The following is a 27,955-nucleotide window of genomic DNA, read 5'->3' as shown; positions in this document are numbered from 1 at the left end:
GAATGAAATAAAAATATTTTTCTTCCAGTGTGTGTGTGGTATTTGTTTAAAGGGCTAATTTAGGACATAAATACTTAATGACTGAACCAATAAATACATGGAATTCTGAGTCATTTCTTCTGGCCTAGGGTACCACGAAAAATTACTGGAACATTAAGCATGAAGCTGTGAGCCAAGAGCACAGGAACTTCTACTCTCCCTAAAACCTAGCTCACTGAGTTAATCTGCAAGTCCCTCCACCCTTCTCAGCTCATCTATATAGTTCATGTGACTGAATCAAACTACGTTCTTAATTGCTTCACAGCTTAAGGCCCCAACCAAGTCAGAGAAGAACTAGTGACACTAACACAGTTCCTTTGTATACTTAATGTTCCTTTCACTTGTAAAGGGATAAGCAAACATTTATATAGGGCCAAGTTCAACTTGATACACTCGAACAATACTACTACTACAATCACAACAACCTATACATAGTATCGGTTACAAACAACAAACTACTAGATGTGAACAGTCACATGGAAAGGTACCACACAGTGTTTTGAATAATTTGGAATCTACCATGTTTCAATGCATTTATAATACCAAAAAAATGGACAAAAAGAAAGCAAACAGAAAACCGCAAACCCCACTTATAACCTGTGTAGACAGCCTCATAGTTCTGAGATCAGCATTCAAAGCATACAGCTTTATTTGGGCAAACAGATAAAATATATGTGGTATGTTTCAGTTAGCTATGTAATCAAGCCGAAGAAATGGCTAAGAAGTTAACAGAAGGCAACTAAAATCACTTTTTCAAAACAGACTGCCCATTCCTCAAGTTTTCACAAGTTTTGAAGGAAATGCCTGTCATCCTCACAACAGAATTTACAGAAAGCTGGTATGAATGCATACATTTGATTTAATATTTTTTAAGATGTTAAGCACTATAAACAAAGAGCCTCCTAATAACTAAACCCTTGCCAAGTAGTGAAGTATAAACACAAAGATCAAATGTAATATATGCATACCTTTAGGAAATCAAGTTAGCTTTTATGAATGAATAAAAAACAAAGAATTCTAATACTAAGTGACGACGATGAGTTTTCAATCTGACAGGAAATGCTTAAGTGGTAAATAACCACATTTATTCTTTATTACCACCCCTTTTCTAAAGATTTAGTAAAACTACCTTTATCTAATCCGTGCTATACTTGAATTAGAACACAGCCTACTATACAACAGATGTTCAATAAATTACTTTATAATTAATGTTTATATAATTAATGGTCTTTAAAGTACCAGGCCTATTTCACAGCTTACCTCCAGCCCTAAAAGAATATTTGGATTCATTCATTCATTTCATAGTGACAAGTAATGTCCAAGTTTTAATTCAAGTTAAAACCCCCAAACTGTAATTCATGTGCTGCATTAAAAGGAACTTTATCAAGTTTTTGTTCTTTTTAATTAACTGGGTTAACTGGTTAATAAGATCCAATAATTTCTCAAACTGGAAATCTACCACCACTATCAGCAGCAGCAAAAGTAGAAATGTTGACTTAGCACTTGCTGGGCGATAGGAATTACTTTAAGGGCTGTACACAAATAAATGTATTTCATCTCAGAACAACCATATGAGGTAGTTATTATCAGCTCTATCTTCTAAAAAAGCAATAAACACAGGGAGGTTAATTAACATTGCCAAGATCACAGCTAATAAGTGGCAAAGCTGGGACACAACTCCGGCCCTGTAATCTTAGTCGGTGGTTTAGGATGTATTTCCTTTTGATTCTCTTCTCAACTCATACACTTTTTAACAATGTTGCCTTATTGGAAAGCCACTGTGGCATCTCTTAAGTGGTTCTTATGCAGTTGGTGCTTCTAACTCAGGCCCCAAACAATCTGCTATGGGAACGTGCTACAGCAATGCCTGGTAAATCCTCCCCAGTGTCAACCTTAAAGGTCCTGTACCAGCCAACTCCTTATTGTAGCAGTGTTCGTACTGGAATCTCGTCTTTGCTATATATTTTTAGATTTTCTTTCATCTTCTTGTCTAGGTTGCCTTTTGGAGATTAAAAAATGTGTAGTTTCTGATTCGTATTATGTAGAATAGCACTTCTTTGGCTCGTTAGTTCAAAACTTTTCTCCCTTAAGCTTTAACAAGGGGTTTATCACGCCTTTAGACCCCAAGTTCTGTTCGTTTCTCCTTATCACCTGATTATAGATATAAACTATGTCCTGTCCTTAACTTTTCTTGATTTTTCCAGCTGCTTGTCCTGAAGCTATATATATGATAAACAACTCAGGAAGGTGGTCTTAAAAAACAAACATGCGTCCTTGAAGAAAAGAGCTACAACACCTTCTGCTTCATAAACATTACCCCAGATTAATTCCTTAGCCTGTGACAGGTCCCAATATGTAAATGAATCTGACACCCAAAAGCAAAAGATTCAGGGCGCCTGGGTGGCTCAGTTGGTTAAGCGACTGCCTTCGGCTCAGGTCATGATCCCGGAGTCCTGGGATCGAGTCCCACATCGGGCTCCCGGCTCAGCGGGGAACCTGCTTCTCCCTCTGACCCTATCCCCTCTCATGCTGTTTCTCTCTCTCTCTCTCTCTCAAATAAATAAATAAAAATAAAATCTTAAAAAAAAAAAAAGCAAATGATTCAGAATAGAAGGCAAATTACAAATTATATACACCAAATCACCCTATCATCATACCCTCTCCACCAAGAAATCAGGAAAAATGTCTTTTCATGAAAAAGTTACCCGTTTTTCACATTTATGTTGAGGATTCACCCACAATCTACAGTGTAGTGACAAATTTCACACTCCTCTGTTGCCTTTTCCATCTCAGGTTTTTTTTTTTTTTGAAGTTCCATGCACAAGGCAAGTATACAGATATAGACGCAAACTCTTTCCCGAAGAGTTTACATTTACACTCCAACTAGGCAAGAGAAAGAAACCCATCTTTAATTATCTCTACTGTCCATAAACCAGTCTTGTATCATCTCAAGGGATCAGGCACGGAAATGCTGACTTACACAAATCATTTGGATACTTTAAAAAATACACAAACTGCAGTATCTTCTCAAGTAAAAAGTCCGTTTTTACCCCCTTCAGGAAAGTTTTTAAAAACGCTGTTCCATGGGCGCCTGGGTGGCTGAGTCGGTTAAGTGTCTGCCTTCGGCTCAGGTCATGATCCCAGGGTCCTGAGCTCGAGCCCTCCATCGGGCTCCCTGCTCAGGGAGTCAGCTTCTCCCTCTCCCTCTGCCCCTCCCCCTGCTCATGTGCACGCTCTAATTTGAGAGAGAGAGAATGAGAGAAAGAGAGCCCATGAGAGGGTGGGGAGCATCAGAGGGAGAAGCAGACTTCCCGCCAAGCAGGGAGCCCAATGAGGGACTCGATCCCAACACTCCAGGATCATGACCTGAGCCGAAGGCAGTCGCTTAACCAACTGAGCCACCCAGGCACCCCTCTAATAAATAAAATCTTAAAAAAAAAAAAAAAAAAAAAAATGCTGTTCCATCTGCCAAGAAAGCTCTGCTCCCTGTACCCCAATGCCTACCCTGGCAAACCATTACTTTCAACTCAGGCCTTTATTCCATCTTCTCTTTTCAATCTGAATTGTCAAATCATGCCTTCATACAAACCCCAGTATTCTCTTTCAGAAGCCTAATCACATTATGAAATTGTATTTACTTTATGCGGACAAGAACCAGATCTGCTTTTTAGTAAGTACTGTATCTAGCTAGCACTGTCCAACACAAAGAAGTCACTCAATTAACTGTACGACTAATTAACCGTTACTTATGTACATCACTGGGTTCCCTTAATATCAAAATATCTCAGAATTTTGCAGCTTGGGGGAGAGGGTACAAAAAGGAAATAACTAAATTACGTACAAAATTACCAACTTCAAATATTATATCTGCCTGAGGGTTCAAGACTATCAAACTGTTTTATTCCATAAAAAAAATTATCAGCCCCCTCAAAATAAATGAACAGATTTCTTAAAATTGGTCACAACTCCAAAGTGCTTCTTAAAATCCACTCCAAGAGTATATCATCTCTTCTTTCTTAAAGTGAATTAAGATATTTTTCACTGACAAGTCACAAACTTGGCAACATCTTGCATAGACTGGTGTGCTCTTCTTTAGCTATCTCACTTGTTTTTTGGGGGGGTTTGTTCATAATTTCCAAGCCAAAATGGAACATTAAGCATACTGCAAAAGGAATACTTCAGAAAAGTGATGGGAGCAGGCAAAAATCGTAACAAATGACATATAAAAACAATTTACACCTGTGGCAGCTTGAAAACTACTTGTCTACTGGGACTGGACAGGTTTTTAAGGCTAGCCTAACAGAAAGTGCACTAATTTATACTAGATCCAATTATCTGAAAACAGCACAATATTAGATCTAGAATCTAGAATTTATGGATATATATCCCAAACACCAGAAAAAGTACCTTTGGACTCTTAATGTGAATAGAGATGATTTAAAGATACACTAATTTAACTAAAGTACTCTCAAACAAATTTAATTAGTAAAAAAGTATTTGTTTACTGTCAACAACGAAATCAGGAGGAGTATGGTTGAATTGAGTCCCTCAGGCAGAATCCTCAGAAGTTAGTCCTCTTTACCATTCTTCTATGGTGAAAATTAGAAGCCTGTTTTTCCGGCTAAATAATGGATTCCTAGGCATTTTTATATCCACACCTGACCCCTGAACAACACAGGTATGAACTGCACAGATCCACTCATACACAGATTTTTTTCAATAAATACAGTACAGGACTGTAAATTATTTTCTTATGATTTTTCCCATACCTTACTCTAAGAATATGGTAGATAATACATACATAACATACAAAATATGTGTTAACTGTTTGTTACTGGTGAAGTGAATAGCAGGCTATTAGTAGGTAACTTGTGGGGAAGTCAGGTTAGACACAGATTTGTGCAGGGGAGGGGGGTTTGCTTCTAACCCCTATGGCTCAAAGGTCAACTGTGTATGAGAATAGCTAAAGGAGGAGACTGATAGCTGTCGTAAGTATTCACTCTTCCTACCCAATTAACTATGTAACTGATCCTCCTTAAGATAAGGTTCTAGCTGTTTTTAACATCTGGAGTTCTCAAGAAATGAGCTGATAGATGACTTTAATATAAAATACATCTAGGGATTCATACCAACACTCCATTTGGTGAAGCATTCCTACTGTCAAAACTATCATTTGTTCCATACTATTAAATAGGATTTAATATCACTGAAATACAACATTAGGTTAGCTTCTAGCTCTTCAGATTCTAGAAGATATCCCAGTAAGTTTGCCCTGTCCAGAATTAAGTACGCATTTTTTGTTTAAAGTTTAGTTATAGCCTCTGGGAACCATTTCATAAGAAAACATCACAATGCCAAAAATACGTTCATTCTGATCTATCGAAACTATTTATACGTTACTCGTCATTCCCTATTAACAGAGCCAAAATCTTTCACAAGCATACATCTTTTGAAAGCCTACCACTTCCTAACACACACACACACACACACACTCTGACCCAGTATTACATGTAACTTTCCTCTCACAATTTCCAAATTCCATTTTCCCTGCTCAACTGTGGCTTGCCAAGAAACATTTACTACTTAGTGAATCAAATGTCAAAATAATTATTTCTCCTAAAGATGAGTAAAATCTGCCCTTTACTGTCCCTCAAGTCTTTGACATTATCTGCATTTTAAATTAGTATGAAATCCTAAGTTATGATTTTATGTAATTCTGTCATCAATTATATCGTAGTTACAAGTGAATAATGATTATCACTAAACTAAAAAGATGTACTCAATGAAGCTTAAGATATAAACCAAAAACATGCCTTAAAGTCAGACAAGCTGATTTAAATAATTGTCCAGCTGCTATTAATAATACTGAATTCTTTAACCTGAAGTTCTAATAATACTTATCAAAGAAACTAGAAAAAAAAAAAAAAAAGAAACTAGAAAAAATTGACATGAAACTTGAACCATGATTGGATGTTTTGATTAAGGAAATTTTTAAAGTTATGAATACCACAGCTATATAAGAAACTGTATCTTTGACCTACGTACACTGAAATATTTAGAGATGAAAGTATATAATGTCTAAGATTTGCTTCAAATTATATGGGACAGGGAAAGGTTGGATATGGATGAAACAAGACTGGCCATGGTTGAAGATGCATGATAAACACGTGGGAGTTCATTATACTATTGTACTTCTGCATACATTTGAAAATTTCTGTAATATATTATTTCCCCCATAAGACTGTATGTATTTCTGCCATCAATGACTCATTTCACTGCCCATGTAACATTTTGTTCCAAAATTGTCTTTTAAAAACCTCAGGGAGATGACATCGTGAGAAAGAAATCATTTTTTAAAAATGATTTAAATGTCACATATATATACAGAATAAACAGAAGCAATAAAAAGGGAAGATTTTTCAAAAGAATTACCGTCAGGCAACATGTCTCACAACTTACGCAGAATATAAGTGTAAGATGAAAAAAATTAGGACGGTTAAAGAAAGTATTAGAAAGAAGCTCAATGTGGTAGCCAATCATGCACCACAGCCATAAATGAAAAGGTAAAGGACTTTGAGGAGACTCCCAAGAGTATATTACACAACAAAAGATTCCTCCTTTTAGCTCATAACATATGTACAGTAATAGCTATATAATTAACATTAAAAGCCCTATCCCCCAAATAATTTCTATCCCATCCCACACATCATTCTTTCTAAAAATAACTTTTACTAAGATGTATCACTTTTCTATCACATTTAAATGCTAGAACATTCCACCTAAGACACAGCACCAAATAACTAAAATCTGACCTTTGAAGCTCATTGTCTACTGAACAGCTATATGTATTACTAGCAAGAAAGAGAATCCATCTTAAAAAGTCACTTATAAGTCTAAGAAGGTCTTCTCTGGACGATCTTAAATTTGGATGATTTGAGACTCCCCCAGCAAAGCCCTCTATCTAGTGACAGAAAACTAGAAGTAGAGAAATAAAGTATGCATTTTTAGAGAGAGTACTTACTTAAGAATGGTTTTTGCACTACTGCAGTCTTCAAATCGAATGGAGTAACCAACTTCCTGGCCCAACATTACATCCATTTCATCAGCAACTCTCTGAGCCACACTCATTGCAGCCACTCTCCTGGGTTGGGTACAGGCAACTCCTCTCTTGGGTCCTGGTAATGATCGCATGTACTCCACACACCACTGTGGAATCTGTCAAATAATTTCACATTTAAATTCATTCTAGTCTGCCTGCATATCAGGTATATTTAACATGTAGTATTTTATTGCATTCCAATTAATTCAAAACAAAAATCAATTAGGCACACCACAAAGTATTAAGACTCAAACTTAGAGCGTATCATGAACTCTCCAAGCCAGGAGGGGTCATACACTGATACGACTCCTGAGCAGGCTAGGCCCACTGAGGCTGTGCTGGATACGCTCTACAGCGTCAGCTGTTCCATCCTTAAACATTTCTCAATACCCTGGAAAAAACCCAACTTATGAAAAATTCTACTTTATAATATATGTGAGTTTCCACACATTTTCTCAGAAATTATTAAATTCTTATACAATTTGAATTACAAAATGCAGGTGAAAATAGATCACAACCCCTTGTGGTTACAGAGATATGACTTTTTAAGTCAATTCAAATTTGGTTTGTAAGCTAGCAGAATCTGACCCCTATTCTTCTGCCTTCGGGAGAGGTAAGGTATGCACAACAGAACACCTTAGGTGCCATCTTAAAAGTCAATTTCAGTAATTGTCAATCTCAAATTCAATGCCCCCTAAAGATGCAAGAAAACACACCAACAAGCACAAGTTGGTTGGCTGCCATGACAACAGCGCATTTCCTCCTTGTTCCATTATCAACAGAAGCTAATAGAACCTCTAATTTCATGGCTCTTCACTCACTTACCTGGGTAAGAACCATGGGAAAAATCTAAGTAATCACTACATTACATGGGAATCCACTGCATTAAAGTCATGATGGGTCTCCATCAAAGCGTCCAAAAGTCTGTCAAACTCAAATGCTGAAGAAAATGTGGGTGACAGGGGTTTCAGTACCAGATTTGTACAAAGGCACTTTTAAGAACACTGGTTGCCCTACCATTACTACATTTTAGTTAGGTTACTTCTGCAATTTGGGGATAACTGTCTTCACTTATAAATATCTAAAAGGGGAGGGGTGACTATGTGGCTTCTCTAAGAATGTAACAATGTGTATCTTTAAAGGACTTAAAATGAACAGAAATAAATACTACCCTAAAAGAGAAGGGTCTCTCTAGGTCTGTAAATCCACAAACCAAAGTTTAAGTGGTTTTCCAGCAAAGTTTTATATATTTATCTTCATTTCAACAAGTCTCTTACAAAGGCAAAATGTACTTTATAAGACCAAACAAAATGAAAGTCAAAGAAACATTTACCATTCAGTTAAAACTATTTAAAACTATTTTGGAATTCTCAAGGCAAGAATATTCAAAGTTTTTTAAGTTCACTCCAGTGAAATGGACAACTTACTCCCACTTTAAAAGCAAGATAAACATTTTTGGCTAATTCAGCAGTTTTTGAACTTTTGATCTCAGGACTTCTTAAACTCTTAAAATAACCAAGGATGCCACAAATAACTAATAGACTTATTATATGAGGAAATTAAAACCGAAAAACTTTTAGAATATTTATTAATTCCTAACAATAAAAACCCATTCTATGCTAACAGGAACATTTTCTATGAAAAAATAATTACATCTTCCAAACAAAAAAAAGAAAAAGAAAAAATTAGCAGTAAGAGTACATTGTTTTGCATTTTTGCATATCTCTAATGTCTAGCTTAATAGAAGACTGCTGGATTCTCTTATCGGCTTCAATTTTGAATGTGTTGCACTATTTTTGTTTTGTTGGAAGTATACAAAGAAAATCCCAGGACCTTTCTCTGAAAGAGTTTCAGGAACCTTCAAGGGTTCCCGGACAATATTTGGAAAACGGCGCAGTCAATGCATCTATTCACATTTCTAAGAACAGCATTAAGAAGGGAAGCAGGAACTGAAATATGCAGTGTACTAACCTATTCAAGCCCGGGATCATTCCTTCCTTTCAGCTTCTTCTCTTCCTCCATTTGAGGCTACCTCCCTAAAAACTGATCCTCAGCCCTCTAGTCTGACTGGTCTTACTTATTCTCCTGACTTCTACTATTACCTATAATACAGTGACAATCCTAACTATGTTTCCCATCCTAACCTAGTGGTCATTTCCACTTGAGAAATGAATATTTTACTGATACCCCAAATTCAACAAGTTCAAAACCAAAACCATTTCACACCTTCCTCCAATACTTATTAATCCCTCCCATGTCCCATCAGTAATATTAACATCCTAACTCCAATCTACTGTTTATTCTCCATTCTACTACCTTATATGCAGTCAAATTTTTGTTATGACTTCCTACGTAGTCTGTCATCAACATTCTCACTACACAGAGGACATTTTTGTAAAAATCCCTATCAAAAAGCTCTGACGGCTCCCCGATCTACCGCCTGATACACTGAGGCACAGCCTGCTGTTCCAGTCTCACCTGCCCCATCTCCCTCTTCATACACCCTATATGCAGGCCGGAGCATACAAAGCTTTCTCTTCTCTGAACCTGGTCCTCCGTTCACCCTGAACTGGCTTTAGTTTCTTATATATGGATATAGTATGAATATAACAAGTTGCAATGCAAAATGACTTTTACTGTGAGTCTCAGTCAAAAGAGTCAATACCTGAGATTTTGTTTGGAGGGTCTCATTTTCTGACAGGCACAAAAAGATAACCAAAAATGACTTACTCTTAATGGTTTTGAGGCAAAAATTTTAATAGGAGCATGCCAAAAAAACATTTGGGTAAGAAATTCACTATTTAAGCTGTTCAGCTTCCCTCTGAACTCCCCAATTGCCCTGCAATCCTAAGTACACAAAAACAAACAACAAAAAACACCACAAATATTCATCCAAATAATCACAAACCTCTCATTTTGAATTTGACTTGACCTTCTAAATTAAGTGCTACTAAAGAAACTCGTCTCTGGAACAAGGTTAACCACGTGGGTAAGATCAAAGAATAGCAGAATGAAGTAACTATAACTTTGGCTATAAAACAAAGAGACAGGCTTTAAATACTGAACCCACCTAAATCTATGTAACCACAGGCAACCCACTAAACCTCTAAGATTCTTATGAATCTAAGGCTCATTTTGCTCATTGTAAAATGGTGATTAACAACTTCCTTGTAGTGTTCCTGAAACAAATACATACAAAGGACACAGCACCTAGCTTTATCCAGTTGCTAATTAAATACTACACAAAGCAGATAAACCAGCTGAAATAATTCTTTAAAATACTAAATCTTTAAAATAAGTTTAAAATTATATCTTTTCATACATTATTTAAATTTCCACACGGTGATAAAAATAAACCTATCAGTTTCAGTTCCTAACATCAACACTAAGTTTTTTTCACTTAAAAAGAACAACCATATTCACTAATGCTCAGTCTTTAAAAGCTTTCTATTCCGGCTGCCATCGTAGCCTTCAAAATATCTCCATGATATACCCAAATTGATAGGTTTGTGGCATACGTAACTTAAAAAAAAAATGGTAACTTGTATATGCAGTATGCTCAATTATAAACATGTATCACAGGAACATAAACATGGAAAACAAGCCAGGAAGAAACACAATATAATAATAATGACCTCTACATGGTAAGAGGAGTTATTAAATTCATTTCAACACTTCCTGGATTTTCCAGATTTTCTACAATGGCCAGGGACTATACTACTTTTGTAATCTCTTAGAAATTCTTAACTGGTGGTCAGGCTCAAACATACGAAAATATGGTTAACACCTCACTGGTAACAGGAAATGCAAATTAAAAATTACACCAAAATACCATTTTTCACATATCAGATTCATAAAAATTCAAATTCCGTCGTATACTCTATTGGATCTACTTGCTCATGAAAAACCACCATTAGAAGCAGCCTAGAGGTCTGTAAGATGGGCCCAGTAAACAATGGTTCATCCATTTTTGAAAAATATCCTAGATTTATTACTAACAAGACACTAGTGCTTACTGCGATGTGTCTCTGGGGCTGTTTAACTAGATGGATGTGGAGGTCACGGGCAAAGAGACTTCATTCAGCTCTTCCATTTTTAAAAAAAAGGGTAATAGTCACATGGTTCAAAACAAACAAACAAACAAACAAGAATAACAAAAACAAAACTGCCCCAGTGGTTCAAATCTCTACACTCAAGCAATGGAAAACAAAATCTGTACCTCCAAATTTGTACCACCCCAGAGTCAAAGTGGCCAGAAAGCATCATTCTGCCATACTTAAAGTTAACAAAACAGCACTGCTACTTTCCCCTAGACTCAAGAAAATAGGCACTCCCTACAAGATGCCCACTCTGTGTGTCACTAAAAAGTGATAAGCGTCTAAGCAGCTATTCTTCGGGATGTTTCTACCAGGAAGACAAGGTGAAGGACTACTGGGATCAAATAAGCAACATTTAGTAAACATGAACATTAATACAGTAGGTACCAAGGTAAACAATAGTAACTCACCTGTGTTGTTTTACCAGACCCAGTCTCACCAACCAGTACAAAGGACTGATGTCTAACCAGAATGTCTGTAAACCTATCCTTGTATTCCCAAACAGGGAGCTGAAGCCGTTTCTTTAGAATATCATAGTATCGAGGAGTATGGGGTAGGTTGGTAAATGGATTAATGCACTGTGGAAGTGATGTGTGTCCTGCATGGCCGGTGTGTGTTGAATGAGCAGAATGTGTCGAATGTGTTGAATGTGCAGAGTGGGTTGAGTGAGCTGAATGGGAAGCTTTTAAAGGTGGTAATCCAGCACTGATAAGCATAGCATTAGTCGAAGCTCGCAATTCCTTCTCCTTTTCTTTCTCCCTCTCCCGCTCTCTATCTCCTCTATCACGTTCTCGGTCTCGATCTTTAGACCGATCTTCACGATCCCGGTCACGATCTCGATCCTTCCTAAAAATAAAAATTTAGAATTCAGATTCTGAATTTTACGCAAAATGTTCTTGGCAGTGTTATAGTCACAAAGAATGAAACGTCCAACAGCCAAATGAATAAACCAATGAAAAACTCAATAATGAAAAAGACCTTATAATCAAGAATTCTCCATGCCTCACCCATAAATATCTTTCCCTCTTTGATGAGACCTCAAATTCTGTTAAGGGGCAGTCTCTTTCCACACCTTTAACCACCAGCTGAGAGAACACAAGTCTGAGAACTCAGACTAGATTGAGTAAAGTAAAATCCCTTCCTACTTAGACAGGAGAAGTTAAAGACTGAGGGCAAGGTGGGGAAAAGGTAGGAGTAAATAAAGCAAAAAGAGGATGCCATCACAATTTTCCCCAGACTCTCTTTTTAGTTACATGAAAAGGTATGTTCAAAATTCAAAACTGCTTCTGGACACAAAGACAATTCTATTTCGCTAACGATAATATAAACACGAATTAAAAGACTGTACGTGAGTTTGCTTTCAAGTTACACTCTACAACACTTTCCCAATTTTGTTTAATAAGCATATATTTGTCCTATTAAAAAACTAAAATTAAAAACATCTTCATTCTTTTGTTTTCATCTGCACAACATCCTTAAGAGCAACTGCAAAACTGTGTAAACCTATGTATACTTTGGACATCCATCAAGTGAAACATAACCATTAAAAACAAGCTCCACTGAACAACAGTCAGTTGTTTTAGAATGTTAAAATAATGCAGATGGCCACTATATTAAATCTAGGTCAACTTTTAAGTACTCAATTTTAGTATCTACTTCCAGTTACCAGACATGATTCCCAAAACAATAATAATTTTTAAATAATCTCTGCTTATTTATTCTACTAATCCAGTTTACTTCAGACCAAATCCTATAGCAAACTTGCCACAAGGTATCTGGACCCAGACTTGAAATAGTGAGGCAACATAAAGCTGTAAGACAAGCCACTAAACATGTCGTTATTCCTTATCTATAAGACACAAAAGACATACCAATTTCCCATGTACCAATTATCAGTAGCGAGTAGGAAAGACCATTCATTCTCTATAATAGCACACCAGCAGGACAACAGAAAACCCTTGGTAGAATACAGCTAAAATTCTAGAGCCAGCAGGAGTTAGGATGGTTCCAATTATAGAAATGGTAAGCAGACCAATTGCATTTTATTTTGTCCTTCCTAAAATATAATTGTATTCCATAGGAATTTAAAGAAAAGCTTTATCATGTGTATAAACACATACACACACCTTTCATATATATACTTTCATATAACAACATACATACTTTTCGTATAAATATAAAATACATATATGAAAAGTGATCCTCCTTTCTCCAATCCCACTGTTCACCTTCTACAGAATCACAGGACACACAAGCTAGGATTGAAGCCTTTCATCCTATCTCGCACGAGAAAGTCAAAGGGAAAAAAAACCCAAAGGATAACCTAATAAACATAAAAAATCAAGTCCCAGAACTCACAGCTTCCTGGCCTATCTTTGAAATATGCCATCAACCATCTTTTCTTTGCTTTTCTCATTCTGCCTCTGGTCTAAGGGGCTCATTAATTATTTATATTGCCCCAAAAATGAACGAGAAAGTTTCTAACAGGGTATACGGAAATGTGCCCAGCAAAGTGAGAAGCACTGTAGCCATGAATGGTTCAAAGACCATGCATCTTAAAGGTCACAGAACATAAAAGAACCCTTAAAGAACATCTGGTCTAAATGCAAAGGATTCATATTTCTAGTACTCTAGGAGTGGGGTGGGACAGAAGATCATTATATGATCACCAAGAGACAACAGGACAAAAATAGAAGTTTAATGAACTTCTATACTCCTAGCACCAGGCACTTAACATATATGAACCTAACCTTTCCAGAGTTATAAAATATGGGGGATGGAGAGTGATCGACAAAGTAAATCATAACACCTTGCTTTGTTACAGTAATATCTATACAAAGATGTTTTTCAAGGGCCTACTTCACCAGAAACTTCATTACCAAAAACAACTACAGCATAGGGAGCATAAAATACATTCTAAGGACACAAAAATTTAACTGCCGACCAAAAAAACGGGGCAAAAAGAGTAAAAAAAAGGAGCACTGAGATCACAGCTGGGTATAAGCCTCAATTTACTATCTGCAAAGAGACAAGTATTAATAAAATAGTCTGAGATTAAAATAAGGCAACAGGAAGGATGCAGAAAGCAAATCCAATCATCTTGAAATGTTGCCCAAGATTCAAACTATCTACTTTCAATAGGGGAGGGAGGATAAAAAAACAGCTGAGGGATCTCTCAAACTCATTACTTCATAAATAATGTGTAGACTACCATGTATATGTTTTCTTTTCTTTTTTTTTTTTTTAGTTTATTTAAGAGAGAGACAGACAGAGGGACAAGCAGACTCTGGCTGAGCGCAGACCCCAACTCGGGACTGGATCCCACAACCCTGACATCATCACCTGAGCCAAAAATCAAGACTCAGGGGCTTAACCCACTGAACCACCCGGGCAACCCCGCCTGTTTTCTGTTTTTAAACAGGCACTTTCATTAGACAGGAGTTTTACTGTTAAAAACACTGAGTAAAAAGCAGTGCTTTATTGATCACACAGCCACAATCCTGGTAGGTAGACACAATTATGACACAGTTGTTAAGCACATGTTTCTTAACTGTCTCAGCTCAATCCTGGCTCAGCACTTAAGCTAACTATATGACCACAGTTATTTCTTTCCTCGTCTATAAAATGTGGCTCTTCATAGATCTTGTGCAGTATTTCAAGAATTAAATGAGTTAATACATGTAATGTGCTTAAAGTTGTGCCTGGAACAGTGTAAATGCCTGATAAATATTGCTTATCACTGAAGTGTTTTTTTGTTTGTTTGTTTAATTTATAATACCATGTTAAAATTCTACATGGAGTAACAGGTACTACAGTACTGCTAATGAAGATGTAAAAACTGGTTATCAAAATCAGAATATTTTAAATACGCATTGCTTTTTATCTGGCAATCTCACTTCAGGAACTTCAAAGGATATAAGTATGCAAATATGTATACATGAGGATGTTCTCCATCCCTTTCACTTGTAAAACAATAAAGACTGGGAAACTACCTAAACACCAAAGAACAGGAAAGTGGGTAGTTATGATACCCCTTTTGAGTGGAATATTATACAGCCAATGAAAAGGATAATGCATATCTATTCTAGTTTATGATACATTTCTTAGTAAATGAAAATCAAAACACAAAACAACCCATATTGAAACATCTCACTGATACTAAACATTAGTTTATATTTGTGAATAAACATGCAAAGACTAAAAACAATGTTCATCAAGTGGTTAAAGATGAGAATGAAGATCTCAGGGAAATTTTTTGCTTTTCTTTATTTTTTTCTGTATGGACATTTCTTGTCTTCCCTGGGGCAAGTTACTTAACCTCACCTATATCACAGGACTGCAGTGAAAATGTGGTTATACATATCTAGCACCCAGAATAGTTTTGGGAGCACGTATGTATCTACATATGCTGTATTTGTTTCACTTTTCCACACTTGAGGAGAAAAGCTCTTATCAGGAAGTAATCTCCAAAACAAACATCAAAATGGAAAGTGTCCTTATGTTCGCAAAGTTTTTTCCATACTTCGGTTGGCTTGTTAATAATTTTATAAAGCAAATTTTGTGGTATGATGAAAAAAGTAGTACGGTCAGTATGTAACAGAAACCTTCAACTTCTCTACCTGACCTCCAAATAAAAATACAGCAAGAATAAGTAACACCATATACTGTTTGGGAACCTGAATCTAAATGAAATCTCCCACCAAATTACCTTCTTTCTCAGTAATGGAGTTCATTGGACTGGCAAGCTTCTCTCCCTTAGATAAAACCACTTGTTAATAACTATCAGAGCTTAAAAACAAACAAAAAAACCCCAACTTCAAGATTGCATGGCAGTCAACAAGTGTGACTTTCGAAATTATCGAACAGAGGAGGGGAAAAAAACCCAAACACTATTAACAATTGTAACCCACTGCTGAAGAATTAGTTGTATGAGAAGCGATACAGAAATGTGTATACAAACCTCTCCAGAATTATCTCAGAACTTGGGCTCTATTCCAAAGATGAACTCTCCTTTACCAACAGGTAGGTATCATATAATACCAAGAGAATCATAAGGTCACCATCATAGACCTAAAAAAATCCACATTTTTACTAAGGCTATCTGTTTTGCAAGAGAAAGGGAGCAACCCCATATATATGTCTGTCATGGGGCCACTAATCCCAAAGCATTTAATGGTGCACATACATATAAATATGAATAAATGAATTCATTGCATCCTAGTGTCTTTTGTTCAATTTGACTCTTGCGAGACATCAGTTGCATCTTAGGCAGATGACATGCCAATTTATTTTTACCTCACAGGAACCAAGAACCAAGTGTTCCCTACTTTACCAACCCATTACAAATGTCATTAAAATAGCCTGCATTGACTTAACTACAGCCATATTCTGCGTTGTAATGGAAAAAAGCAAGAGACTAAGAGTGAGAATGAAAGATCAAGGTTCTAGATCCAGCTGTAAACTGTGTAAGGTTGCACAAGCCACCTTAACAACTCTGCATCTCCATTTGTTATCCCTTGAGTGGAGCTGATGATAGAGAACTCTTCAGCTCTAAGGAGTCTTTAACTGAAAGTGCTAAAGTTTTGCTGGGGGCGGGGTGGAGAATATCCTAAAGAGAAAGAAAACTAATGTCTAACATTGTAAACTAAAAATTCTACAAGATTAAAATGTTACATATTCTGCTTTCCACATTCAATACACCCTACCCGGGCTCATACTCCACAGACACTAAACAGATACCTGGAAACCAAGGGAAATGAAGGACTTTGGGCAAACAAAAATCCACAGAACTTACATAGATAACTCGACACAGTGATTCCTTCCATTCCTTATACACACAAAATAAAATTATGAAAAGTATTTGGATATGCATACTTCTGTTTTCTAGCCTGAATTACCCAAATAAATCTCTGAACTTCAGGAATGAAAACACACAATAGACAAGAAGTGATTTTGATGAAATTGCTAAATCAACTGTTAAATTCCTCTGTAGCTTTCAGGAAATGCTAAGGGAAAGCAATCTGAAACACCACGAGTCTATTTCAACTCCCAAACAACCTCCCCACGGGCGACATTTTGCCAAAAATACTGAAAACATTTTTGAAAAGTGTCTGCGTGTTTCCAAAGCTACTTATGAAAGAGGGGGGACATAAAACAAGAACTCTGGGGGGGGGGGGGGAATGCCTTCTAATTCCCACCCCAGGACTGCCCAATAACTATTTTAGCCAAAGCAGGAAATAGAGGAGATGGCGGGAGCGTAGGCAGAGAGCGGAAGTTTGCCTCGTATCTACTTTGAAGTGTTTGAATGGACTGAGGCACAAGCTCTCCCGCCAAACTACAAATGCAGCGGCTCCGAACTACCAGCCCTCCAGCCCATCAGGTATACTCCACGTTTTCCTTTCTCCCAGCAGGCCCTCTACTTTACTCTCCCTTCCCCCGAGAACTCGTCTGCACGCCTCACTCAACTCCCGCCACCCCCATCCCAACCTACACAGGAATCCACGCGCTTTCCTCACTTTCTGCTCTCCGCCTTTCTCCTTGCGGGGCACCCAGCCGTCCCCCAAGGCCCTCTCCGCGGTCGCTCTGCCTGAAGACTACCTGGTGCCCTTGGAAGCCAATACTCCCGCCGCGCCCTCCCCCACCTTCTCCCCCCGGCTCCAGACCTCACCGGGGAACCCAGGCCACGAGGTCCGCGGCTCCCTCCCGCCTGCTCCCCTCGAAGTGACTCCGGCTTGGCTTGGCTCGGCTCGGAGGCGCCCTCGTGGCCACGCAGGCCTCTCCACCCTCCCGATTGGGCCGGGCGGCGGCCGCGCCACCCATCTCCCCGCGCCCTTGCCCAGCCAAACACCGGGAGTGGCGCCGCTTTCCCCGACCCGCCACTGGTGAGCGGAGCCCACAGGGAAACAAAGGGTCGGGCTCCAGGGCCGACGTGGCTAGGCCGATCCTGGCCCGCTCTCCTCCAGGACCCCAACAAAGCCCGAGCCGCTGCCTCGCGCCCCCGGCCTGGCTTACCCATCGGTCCCCGCACGCTTCTTGCCGGAGGGGTAATCCTCCCCCAAGTCCAACCGGTGCCGCTTGGACATCTTCGGTCTCTGCGAGCGGGCGGTTATGAAGGAAGAAGAAAAAAAAGAAGCCGGCGGCTGTATCGGTACAGTCGAGGGCAGCTACTTAACTCTGGAGGACCCCCACCCCTCCCGCTACAACAGCCTACACCGTGCGGCCGGAACCAGGAGCTAAAATGGCGGCGGCGACGAGGGCTGGGCCTGCGAGCGCGCTTCCGCAGCGTGCTGTGCGTGCCGTGCGTGCATGCGTGCGTGGAGCGCGCGCACGCACTGGAGGCGGGAACTCCAGCCCCGCCCGCCCGCCACCTCGTTGGCCCGCCCTCCTTCCGTCTCGCCGCCCTCGTCCCTCCTGCATGCTCTCTGTGCTTTCTGTGCGGGTGCTCGGAGGGGTAATCTTCTATGGCCTGCCTGCCCCTTTGACTAAAAAGGAAGAAGAAAGGAAGAAAAGAAAATTGAGAGAGAAGAAAGTCTACCCATCTTTATTATCCTGGCTTTAGGGGAATCTGACACCATGAGAGGTTGAGAAACTACTTAAGATCATACAGCTAGCTGATAAGGGGCGGAGTCAGAATTGGAATCCAGTGTTTTTTAACTCCCAATCTTGAACTTGCAGCCACTGACCGGACCCTTTCAATTATGTTAAGGAAACCGAGGTGAGGAAAATATCAAGACTTGCCATGATCCATTTTGCCCTTTTTTTTAACCCAGCAGAGGCAACATGCTCTGTAGGTGTTTTTTACTGGAACAGAAAAAATTGACAGTAAGGGCATAATTTGCTTTTTTTTTTTTTTCCCTCTATGAGCCTGTTATGTGATTCCACAGTATTAACCCTACTTCTGTCCTCAATCTTACAGTAACGCTGCAAGGTAGGTGTTATTCTATAAATGTGGACACTAAGGCTGAGGAAGATAAGTCACATAGTCGTAATAGCTGTCCCTAAAGCCATAGCAAATTGTTGGGGTGAAAGGACTGTTACGACTTTTGTGGATCTCTGCCGCCAGGGCATAGCAGTTTCCCAGCTTGAAGGCTACTATTAAGTACTTTAAAATTTTGGAGAAATAGTGAGGGAAAAGGTTAGAATTGTACCTGCAGAAGTGCCTCGCTCATGCCTGGGTGGCTCAGTGGGTTAATTGTCTGCCTTCGGTTCAGGTCTTTATCTCAGGGTCCTGGGATCGAGCCCCACGTCAGGCTCCCTGCTCAATGAGGAGTCAGCTTCTCCCTCTCCCTCTCCCCCTCCCCCTGCTCATGCTCTCTCTCTCTCTTGCTCTCTCTCTCTCAAATAAAATAAATAAAATCTTAAAAAAAAAGTGCCTCACCCTAAGAGGCACCAGCCTGTCATAAATGTATGTGCAAGGAGACTTGGTAAAGGAGGGACTGAAATCAAGATGATGATGCTTCTGCCTTGGGCCTAGGATATATCTAAAAACTATACTGTAATCATGTTGTAATCTGAATGAAGAAAAGCCATACTTACCAAAAGACAGTGGCCTTTCTGGAATCTATAATAAGGAGAACAAAGGGCCAGAATCTGCCAGGATGTTCACAGTGCTGGGGAGGGGCAGAGTTCTGTGCCTAGATGATCCACCGTAGCATAGAGAAGAGCCACCCACCAGATGCCTATAGCTTCCTGGAAATGCCAGAGAATATTTCCTTTACACCATCTCTTTTTCCGCTAGACAACCCTCTGATCTATTATTTGCTTGTGGCATGAATTTATTCACCTAGAGGGAATATCTTATGCAGCTAACCAGCTCCAGGTGTCCAGCCAGAGATGTCTTCCAACCTAAATTAATAAACAATCATGATAATAGCAAACACATATAAAGAACTTACTGGGTACCAGACACTGTTTCTTATACATTTTAACCTACCTGACCCTTACAACAGCTTTCAGCTAGGTGCTATGAGTTAGACTCCTTCACAGGTGAGGAAACTGATGTACAAACAGGGCAAGTACTGTGGTCAAGATGACCCTTCTGGGATTCCCAGATAGTATTTGTGCTTAAGTGCCATGCTCTGCTGCTGCAGCTGATAAATAGTATTCTTATTCCACCTTGTTCTCCTAGGGTTTGGTTATTGAGGATAAGTTCTACCAGTCTGGCAAACTCAATGTGGACTGATAAACTGAAGTTTGTCCACTGTGCAAGGGGAGGACTCATTTACGGAGCTCTCCATGGACAAGTTAGGATTTGGAAGGTTTGCACCCAGCCTGATTACAGAGCCACACTATTAACCACTATACTTTATCACTATTATCATTCTTAATTACTTCATTTACATATTCACTCAATGAGTATTTATTAAACCTACATGTCAGGCATTGAGTTTAGTTCTGGGGATACAGGAGAGAACAAAATAGCCATAGTTCCTGCCTTCACACTTACCAGAGGAAGAGAGGCGTTAAACAGCTAAATACAAAAAAAGCTATGTGGTTTGTTACAGCTGATAAGTGCTAAAAGGGCCAGACCCTTTTAGTAAATGGCAAAGACAATCCTATTACTTGGCAAATTCCAAGGGTTTAGAAGATACCTCTCAGGAACCAGGAACAGTATTATATAACAGTGTCACAGCCCGTTTTTTTCACTCTGTCTGATCCTACTGTCCTTTCTTCCCTTCCACTGGTGTTGATCCTAAGTGTACTCCTTAATAAACTTCCTGAATACTCATCTTTGCTTCAGTTTACTTTTCATGGAACCCAACTTAGAAGATTTGGTGCTAGGAATGGTCCAAGAGAGCAGACACTCTGATTGCATTTGGGGGTTGGCCATTGGTCACAGGGCCACAGTGAGTCACTGGTGATGGGTAAAACACAACAACCACAAGAAAGCAAGGCAACTGTTAAAAGTTTCACCTGTGGTGTAAAAGGAAAGAGCATGTGGTGTATAATGAAAGAACAGGCATTGCTGTCAAAGTACAGGGGAGATAGTATCCGTAAGCACACAGGATTACATGGCTACTGCCAAATGGAATGGATGCTGGGAAGAGGTAACAATGATTAGAGTGGTAGTTCTGCAATTCAAAATGAAGTGTGAAAGCCAGAAGACCTTCTGGGAGCATGTAAAGAGGTTCTCATCTCCTGCAGTGGGAAGACAGAGAAAACTGAGGACCAGTCCCAGGACTTAAACGTAACAGTACAAAAGCCAGGTGGAAACTTGCAAAAACTAAAGTCTCCACTTAGGCAGGGGTGATATGTCAAGGTCAAGACCCTCGTTGGGAAAGAGCAGAACTGTGACACATGGGATGGGGACATTTAGGTTCATTCAGTCTTGAATCCCTAAATTCCCTTCACCCTGCTGAGCCTGCCCAGATGCCCCACTCCTCCCCATCCTCCTTGCTTGTGAATTAATGAAAAGCCTCCTCTCTGTGGGATAATAATGCACTTATCTCAGGATACACCTACACTTCCCCTGCTGATTACTAGGTAATAATTAAAGTGAAGCCACAACATATGATATTCCAGGGACATTCTAGGGCCAATAATATTGGAAGGTGACCCTACCGCAAAGAAGCTGTAGAACGTAGCTCACAGGTACCACAGGAACCAAGACAGTATACATGGCAACCACTACATTTAAGTGTAATCGACATGTTAAGAGAGGAGATAAGATGGAACCATATAAAACACTCAGTGAAAACCAGAGAAGGCAGACCAAAGAAGATAATGAATAGAAAACAGTTACAAAATCAACCTAGGGAAATAAGGACAATGACTTAAAAAATGGGCAAAGGATTTGAATAGAAATTTCTCCAAAGAAAATACACAAATGACCTATAAGCACATGTGAAGATGCTCAACATCACTAATCATCAGGGAAATGTGAATTAAAACCCCAGCGAGGAGCCACTTTTACACCCATTAGGATGACTATTATAATAAACAAAACAAGTGTTGGCAAGGATGTAGAGAAATTGGAACCCCGGTGCATTGCTGTTGGGAATGTAAAATGGGGTAGCCACCGTGGAAAACAATATGGTGATTCCCAAAAAAATTAAACATAGAATTAACATAGGATTCAGCAATTCCACTTCTGGGTACGTACCCAAAAGAACTGAAAGCAGGACTTGAATGGACATTTGTACACTAATGTTCATAGCAGCATTATTCACAGTAGCCAAAACGTGGAAACAACTCAAATGTCCATTAATGGATGAGTAGATAAAGAAAACGTGGTATATACATACAATGGAATATTATTTAACTTTAATAAGAAATGAAAACCTGACACGTGTCCAACATAGATGAACCTTGAAGGCATTATGCTTAGTGAAATAAGCCAGACACAAAAGGACATGTATTATATCATTCCACGCATATGAGGTACCTACAGTTGTCAAATTCATAAACACAGGAAGTAGAATGGTGGTCGTTGCCAAGGGTGGGAAAAGGTAGAAACGGGGATTTCTTGTTTAACGGGTAACAGGGTTTCCATTTGAAATATGAAAAAGTTCTAGAAATGAGTACATGCACATCAATGTGAATATACTTAATACCACTGAATTATATACTTACAAATGGTTAAAATGGTAACCATTTGTTGAATATATTTTACCACATTAAAAAGAAATGAGAGAAAGAAGGTAAAAATGGTTGCCTCCCTTAAAGATCTAAAAGATGGATGGGTGGTAGTCCATGTCATACCTCCATTTAATTTACTGGTCAGGCCTCTGCAAAATCCAGACGGATTCTGGAGAATGGCAATTGACTATCACTAACCTAGCTCAATAGCATCCCCAAATGTAACTGCTCTGTCAGGTGTGTCATCTTTGCTAGAGCAGATGGACTCAGGTATGTGGTATGTGGCAATGATCTGGCAAGTTGACTTTTTCTATCCCTATCAAAAAAAAAAAAAAAATCAGAAATTATCCACCTTCCTTTGGAGCATGCAACAGTATTCATTTACAGATTTGCTCCAGTGCTATGTTAAAACTCTGCTGTCCTCTGTCATAACATAGTCTAAAGAGGCATGAACCAGCTGGACCTCCCACAGAATACCACAGTGGTCTGGGAAATTGATGACATCATACTAGCTAGACCAAATAAACACTGACTAGGAGATTGGAGGCCTTGGTAATTCACATGCACTCTTGAGGGAGACAAACCTTAAAAGATTCAGGAGCAGGGCGCCTGGGTGGCTCAGTTGGTTGAGCATCTGGCTCAGGTAATGATCTCAGGGTCATGATCTCAGGGTCATGAGATGGAGCCCTGTGTTGGGCTCCGTGCTGGGGATGGAACCTACATAAGATTCTCCCTCTCCCTCTGCCCCTCCCCACGCCCCTCTCTAAAAAAAAGAGAGAGAGAGAGAGCCTTCCACATAAGTAATATTTTAGAGTCTAGTGATCTTGGCTGTGCGGGGACATCTCTTCCTTGCCATCGTGTACAAGGAAGCACAGTGCCTGCTAGGTAGGTCTCTTCAAGTTCTGGAAGCAATATGCTCCCCAAAGTACTGCTCTAACTCACATACCAGGTGACACAGATGGATGTCTTTTTTCCGGGGGTCCATAGTAAGAAAGGACTGCCACAAGTCCAGGCTAGAGGGCAAACCGCTGGCTTCTTGGACCATACAGCCCAGCAGATCCTACAGTATTAGGGGTGTCGGTGATGGAAAAAGATGACATGTGGATTTTCTGTAACCCCAGTTGGAGAATCACAATGTAGATCCATAGGTTCTGGATCAAAGCCATATCAACTGCAGCAGAGAATTATACACCTTTCAAAAAACAGCTTTTGGAGTACTCTCAAGCCCTGATTGAGACAGGTACCTCATCATTGAACATCAAGTGACCAAGACACTAGAACTGCCCCTCATGTGCTAGGTTCTATCACATTCCCCAAGCCATAAGGTGGGATGGGACCAGATGGCAGAGGTACCTCTAGGATTAGACATCAATAAAACTAGAGAGCACAAGCAAGCTGTGTAAGCACAGGTAGTAGGCATGTAGCTCAATCAACCACCACTGTTAGACGCCCCCTCTTCCTCAGCTCTAGTGCTGTGCTGGGGCCAATTTGTACTGGCTCATGAGAGCTCATTGTTAAATTTTCAAGAATGTTACCATCCTGTTGACATGACATGGATAATTGAAATTGACCATGGTAGAAGTATTTATACCACGAAAATGAGCGAATGCTACAAATCACATATTTTTTTCTCCTTTTCAGTAAGCTGGTTGTTAAATATTTACCAGTAGACCACTGCTCATCTCACATCTCAATGATCAGTTGATGTAAGAGGGAAAAGCCTGAGATGGATCACAAATGACTCAGCAGTGCCTGCACGGCTGCGTCATTCAGCATGATCTTGAAAGATTCGCCATTTTGTGTGGAAAGAGAAGTGGCCTAAAATGAGAACACACAGGGATTCATGGGCATGCTGAATAACTTGGCCATCTGGCCAGGGGTGTGGAAGCAGAAAGCTTGGAAGATTGGAGGACAATGAGGATTAGGGTAAAGCCACACAGATGAACATAAGGAAATGGGCACAGAGTGTGATGATCTTTATTTCATGGGCCAATGCCCATCAAAGAATAGCCATCATAGAAGAGGCGCTAACAAACCACATACCATCCAGTGATAGGCCTCTGTCATCAGCCACTCCAGTGCTTGCTTGATGGCCACGTGAGTGGAGTTGTCATGGTAGCAGGGTTGGAAGCTATTTGTGGATACAACAGCATGGGTCCCACTTAACAAGGCTGATCTAGCTACCACCAGCCCTGAATATCCAACCTTTTCACAACAGAAACCAATGCTGGATGCCCAATATGATACAATCCCTCCAAGAGAAAAACTACATCAGATACTATCACCCCTAGAAGAGGTAGCCATTCCTTTTGACAAGAATAGACACAAATTCTAGGTATGGATTTCCTTTTTCTATCCAAAATCCTTCAGCCAGTACCATTATCCAAGCACATGGAATGTTTAATCCTCTATTGTGAGATTCTATATACCACGGTGTCAGACAAAGGGGCCTACTCAACATTAGAGGAAGTGCTGGAACAGATATACGAGCAGGAGATACACTGCTCATATCACATACTGCAATAACCAGAAGTAACCTGCATGATACAATACCTGGCTCAGAGACAACATCTTATGAAGATGGCATGCCTTCCTCCATAATGCAATGCACATTCTAAATAAATGACTTTTATATCGTGCTGTTTCCCCAATAGGTAGAATGCATAGGTCTGGGAATCAGAAGGTGGGAGAAGGAGATCCCCACCTTCCTTCACTTCTAATGGCCCATTTTGGGAATTTGTACTTCCCATTTCTGAAACTCTGGATTCTGAATAGTTAAGAGTCCTAAAAGGAAATACTTCCACCATGGCTGTCAACTGTGCTCTCGGAGCTCCTCATGCCAAGGGACCAGAGGGCAGGAAGAGGAATCACCATCCTGGCAAAGGTAATTGGCCTTGATCACCAGGAGGAGATTAAAGCTGCTGTTACACAAAAAAGAGGATGTCTTCCTCTCAGGTGATCCATTTGAGCACCTCTTAGTACTCTCATTTCTAATTTTGATAATAAATATACAAATGTAGTAGCTACAGCCTGAGAATGGCATAGTTACCAGGGACTCGGACCCTTAAGATTTGAAGGTCTGGAGTTTTTGTTTGTTTGTTTAAGATTAATTACTTTATTTATTTGAGAGAGACAGAGAGGGAGGGAGAAGCAGACTCCCCACTGAGCAGAGAGCCCAACATGGAGCTCGATCCCAGGACCCTGAGATCATGACCTGAGCCAAAGGCAGATGCTTAACCGACTGAGCCACCCAGGGGCCCCCCGAAGGTCTGGTTTTTATTACCAGGTAAGTCATCAGGAGCACAAAAGGTGCTACCTGAGGGTAAGGCTAAAATAGATGGCCAGTGCAAGAAGGAAGCGATGAGTATTGATTGCAGCCCTGAGACCTACCACAGGGCTGGTGTCTGCACACCTCCTATCCAGGGTAACCTATGTCTAATAACCGATTATTATGGGAATATAAGTCTTGGTCCCACCCACTATGATCTGGACCCAGTTGGAAGAGCTATCCTAGCTTTGAGGTCCCCACTGGGATTGACTTTGGCCTTTTGAGGGACTATCACAGCCACACTTTTCTCTCTATCCAATCCTACTTTCTTCCCTTCTTTTCCACTGGTGTTGATCCCCAGAGTACTCCCTCATAAACTTCCTGTGTGCTAATCTCAATATCAGAGTCTGCTTCCCAAGAAGCCTAATTTAAGATATTAGAGTTGGCTTCCTTATTTTCAATATGAACAACCTCCAAACACTTTCTAGGTGACTCGTCAGAAAGTTGAACATCTCACATACACATTCATTCATTCAGTTAACAAATATTTACTTAGCGCCAACTCTATGTCAAGAACTGCTCTGGATGCTAAGGCTATAGTGATGAACAAAATAGAAAAGATTCCTGCCCTTGTGGCCCTTATATTCCAGTGGAGAGTAACAAACAATGAGCAAGAAATTCATAGGATAATTTCAGATATTGATGAGTACTGTGAAGAAAATAATACAGGATAGTATGACAGAGAATGACTAGAAGTGCTAGAAGTGGGAGGGATTCTACTGAGAAGGTAGTTAAGAAAGTCTTCTCTTAGAAGTTGCATTAGACAAGGCAAAGGCTTCTTGGCATGAAGAGCTTTAAGAGCACAGTTGTCAGCCATGGTGGAAGTATTTCCTTTTAGGACTCTTAACTATTCAGAATCCAGAGTTTCAGGAATGGGAAGTACAAATTCCCAAAATGGACCATTAGAAGTGAAGGAAGGTGGGGATCTCCTTCTCCCACCTTCTGATTCTCAGCCTATGTATTCTACCTATTGGGGAAACAGCACGATATAAAAGTCATTTATTTAGAATGTGCATTGCAATATGGAGCCTTTTTAAGGACTGGAAAAGAGTATTCTAGGCAGATAAAAGAGTGAGCATAAGGAATGAAGTTCGTATGAGTGTGGTAACAATAGGAAAAGACCAGCATGGATGGAGGTAGTGAACAAGGGGGCGTGGGCTGAGTTGAGGTCATTAAGGTAGGCAGGGGCCAGGTTGTGTAGGACCCCATGGGTCATTGTAAGGAGTTTGGATCTACTGTAATCTCAATGGAAATCTACTGAAGAATTTTAAACAAGGAAGCAACATTTCTGTTTTACTTTTTAATAAGTCACTCTAGCTACCTTTAGAGGATCAACTACGCAGGGGAAAGGCAAAAATGGGAGCAGGGACTTTAGTACAGAAGCTACTGAAGTAGCCCAGATGAGAAGTGATGGTGACTCAATCCAGAATGATGACAATAAGCAGGTGAGATAGAATTGGATTTGGGATCTAGTTTTGAGACAGAAACCCACAGGACATGCTAATGGATTGTCTCAAAAGAAGTTTGGGAAAGGAGAAAGAAAGGAGAAGAATATGGGACATCTGGCCAACTGGGTATATGGTGGAACTATTTATTAAGGTGGGTAGGATTGTGATGGATGGGTTGGAGGGGATGAATTAAGATGAATTAAGAGTTCTATTTTAGTCATGCTAAGTTTGAGATGCTTGTCATCTGCAAGTGGAGATAGCAAGGATATCTCCAGCTAAACCTCCAACTAAAGTTTAGGGCTGGGGATGTAAATCTAGGCATCATCAGCATAGAGATGTTATTTTAAAACATGGAACTAGGGGCCCT

General features: G+C 39.8%; 1 protein-coding gene across 1 annotated transcript in view; it reads right to left on the bottom strand.

Moving 5' to 3' along the window:
• The window catches only part of DHX15 (DEAH-box helicase 15), a 57,868-nt gene extending 39,373 nt beyond the window's left edge, over nt 1–18,495 (bottom strand). Inside the window, exons 1-3 of the mRNA XM_035005209.1 lie at nt 18,247–18,495; nt 11,646–12,081; nt 7,061–7,254 (exon numbers count right to left, since the gene is read on the bottom strand). Coding sequence (XP_034861100.1) covers nt 7,061–7,254; nt 11,646–12,081; nt 18,247–18,317 — 701 coding nt within the window. The 5' untranslated portion in view covers nt 18,318–18,495. The remainder of the gene's footprint in view (nt 1–7,060; nt 7,255–11,645; nt 12,082–18,246) is intronic.
• Nucleotides 18,496–27,955: the final 9,460 nt, after the last annotated feature.

This window comes from Mirounga leonina, unplaced genomic scaffold (assembly GCF_011800145.1).
Source record: "Mirounga leonina isolate KUSES-001 unplaced genomic scaffold, KU_Mleo_1.0 Mir_129, whole genome shotgun sequence".
NCBI classification, from domain to species: Eukaryota; Metazoa; Chordata; class Mammalia; order Carnivora; family Phocidae; genus Mirounga; species Mirounga leonina.
The sequence above is the reverse complement of the archived record's forward strand: the minus strand, read 5'-3'. Positions and strand labels throughout refer to the sequence as shown.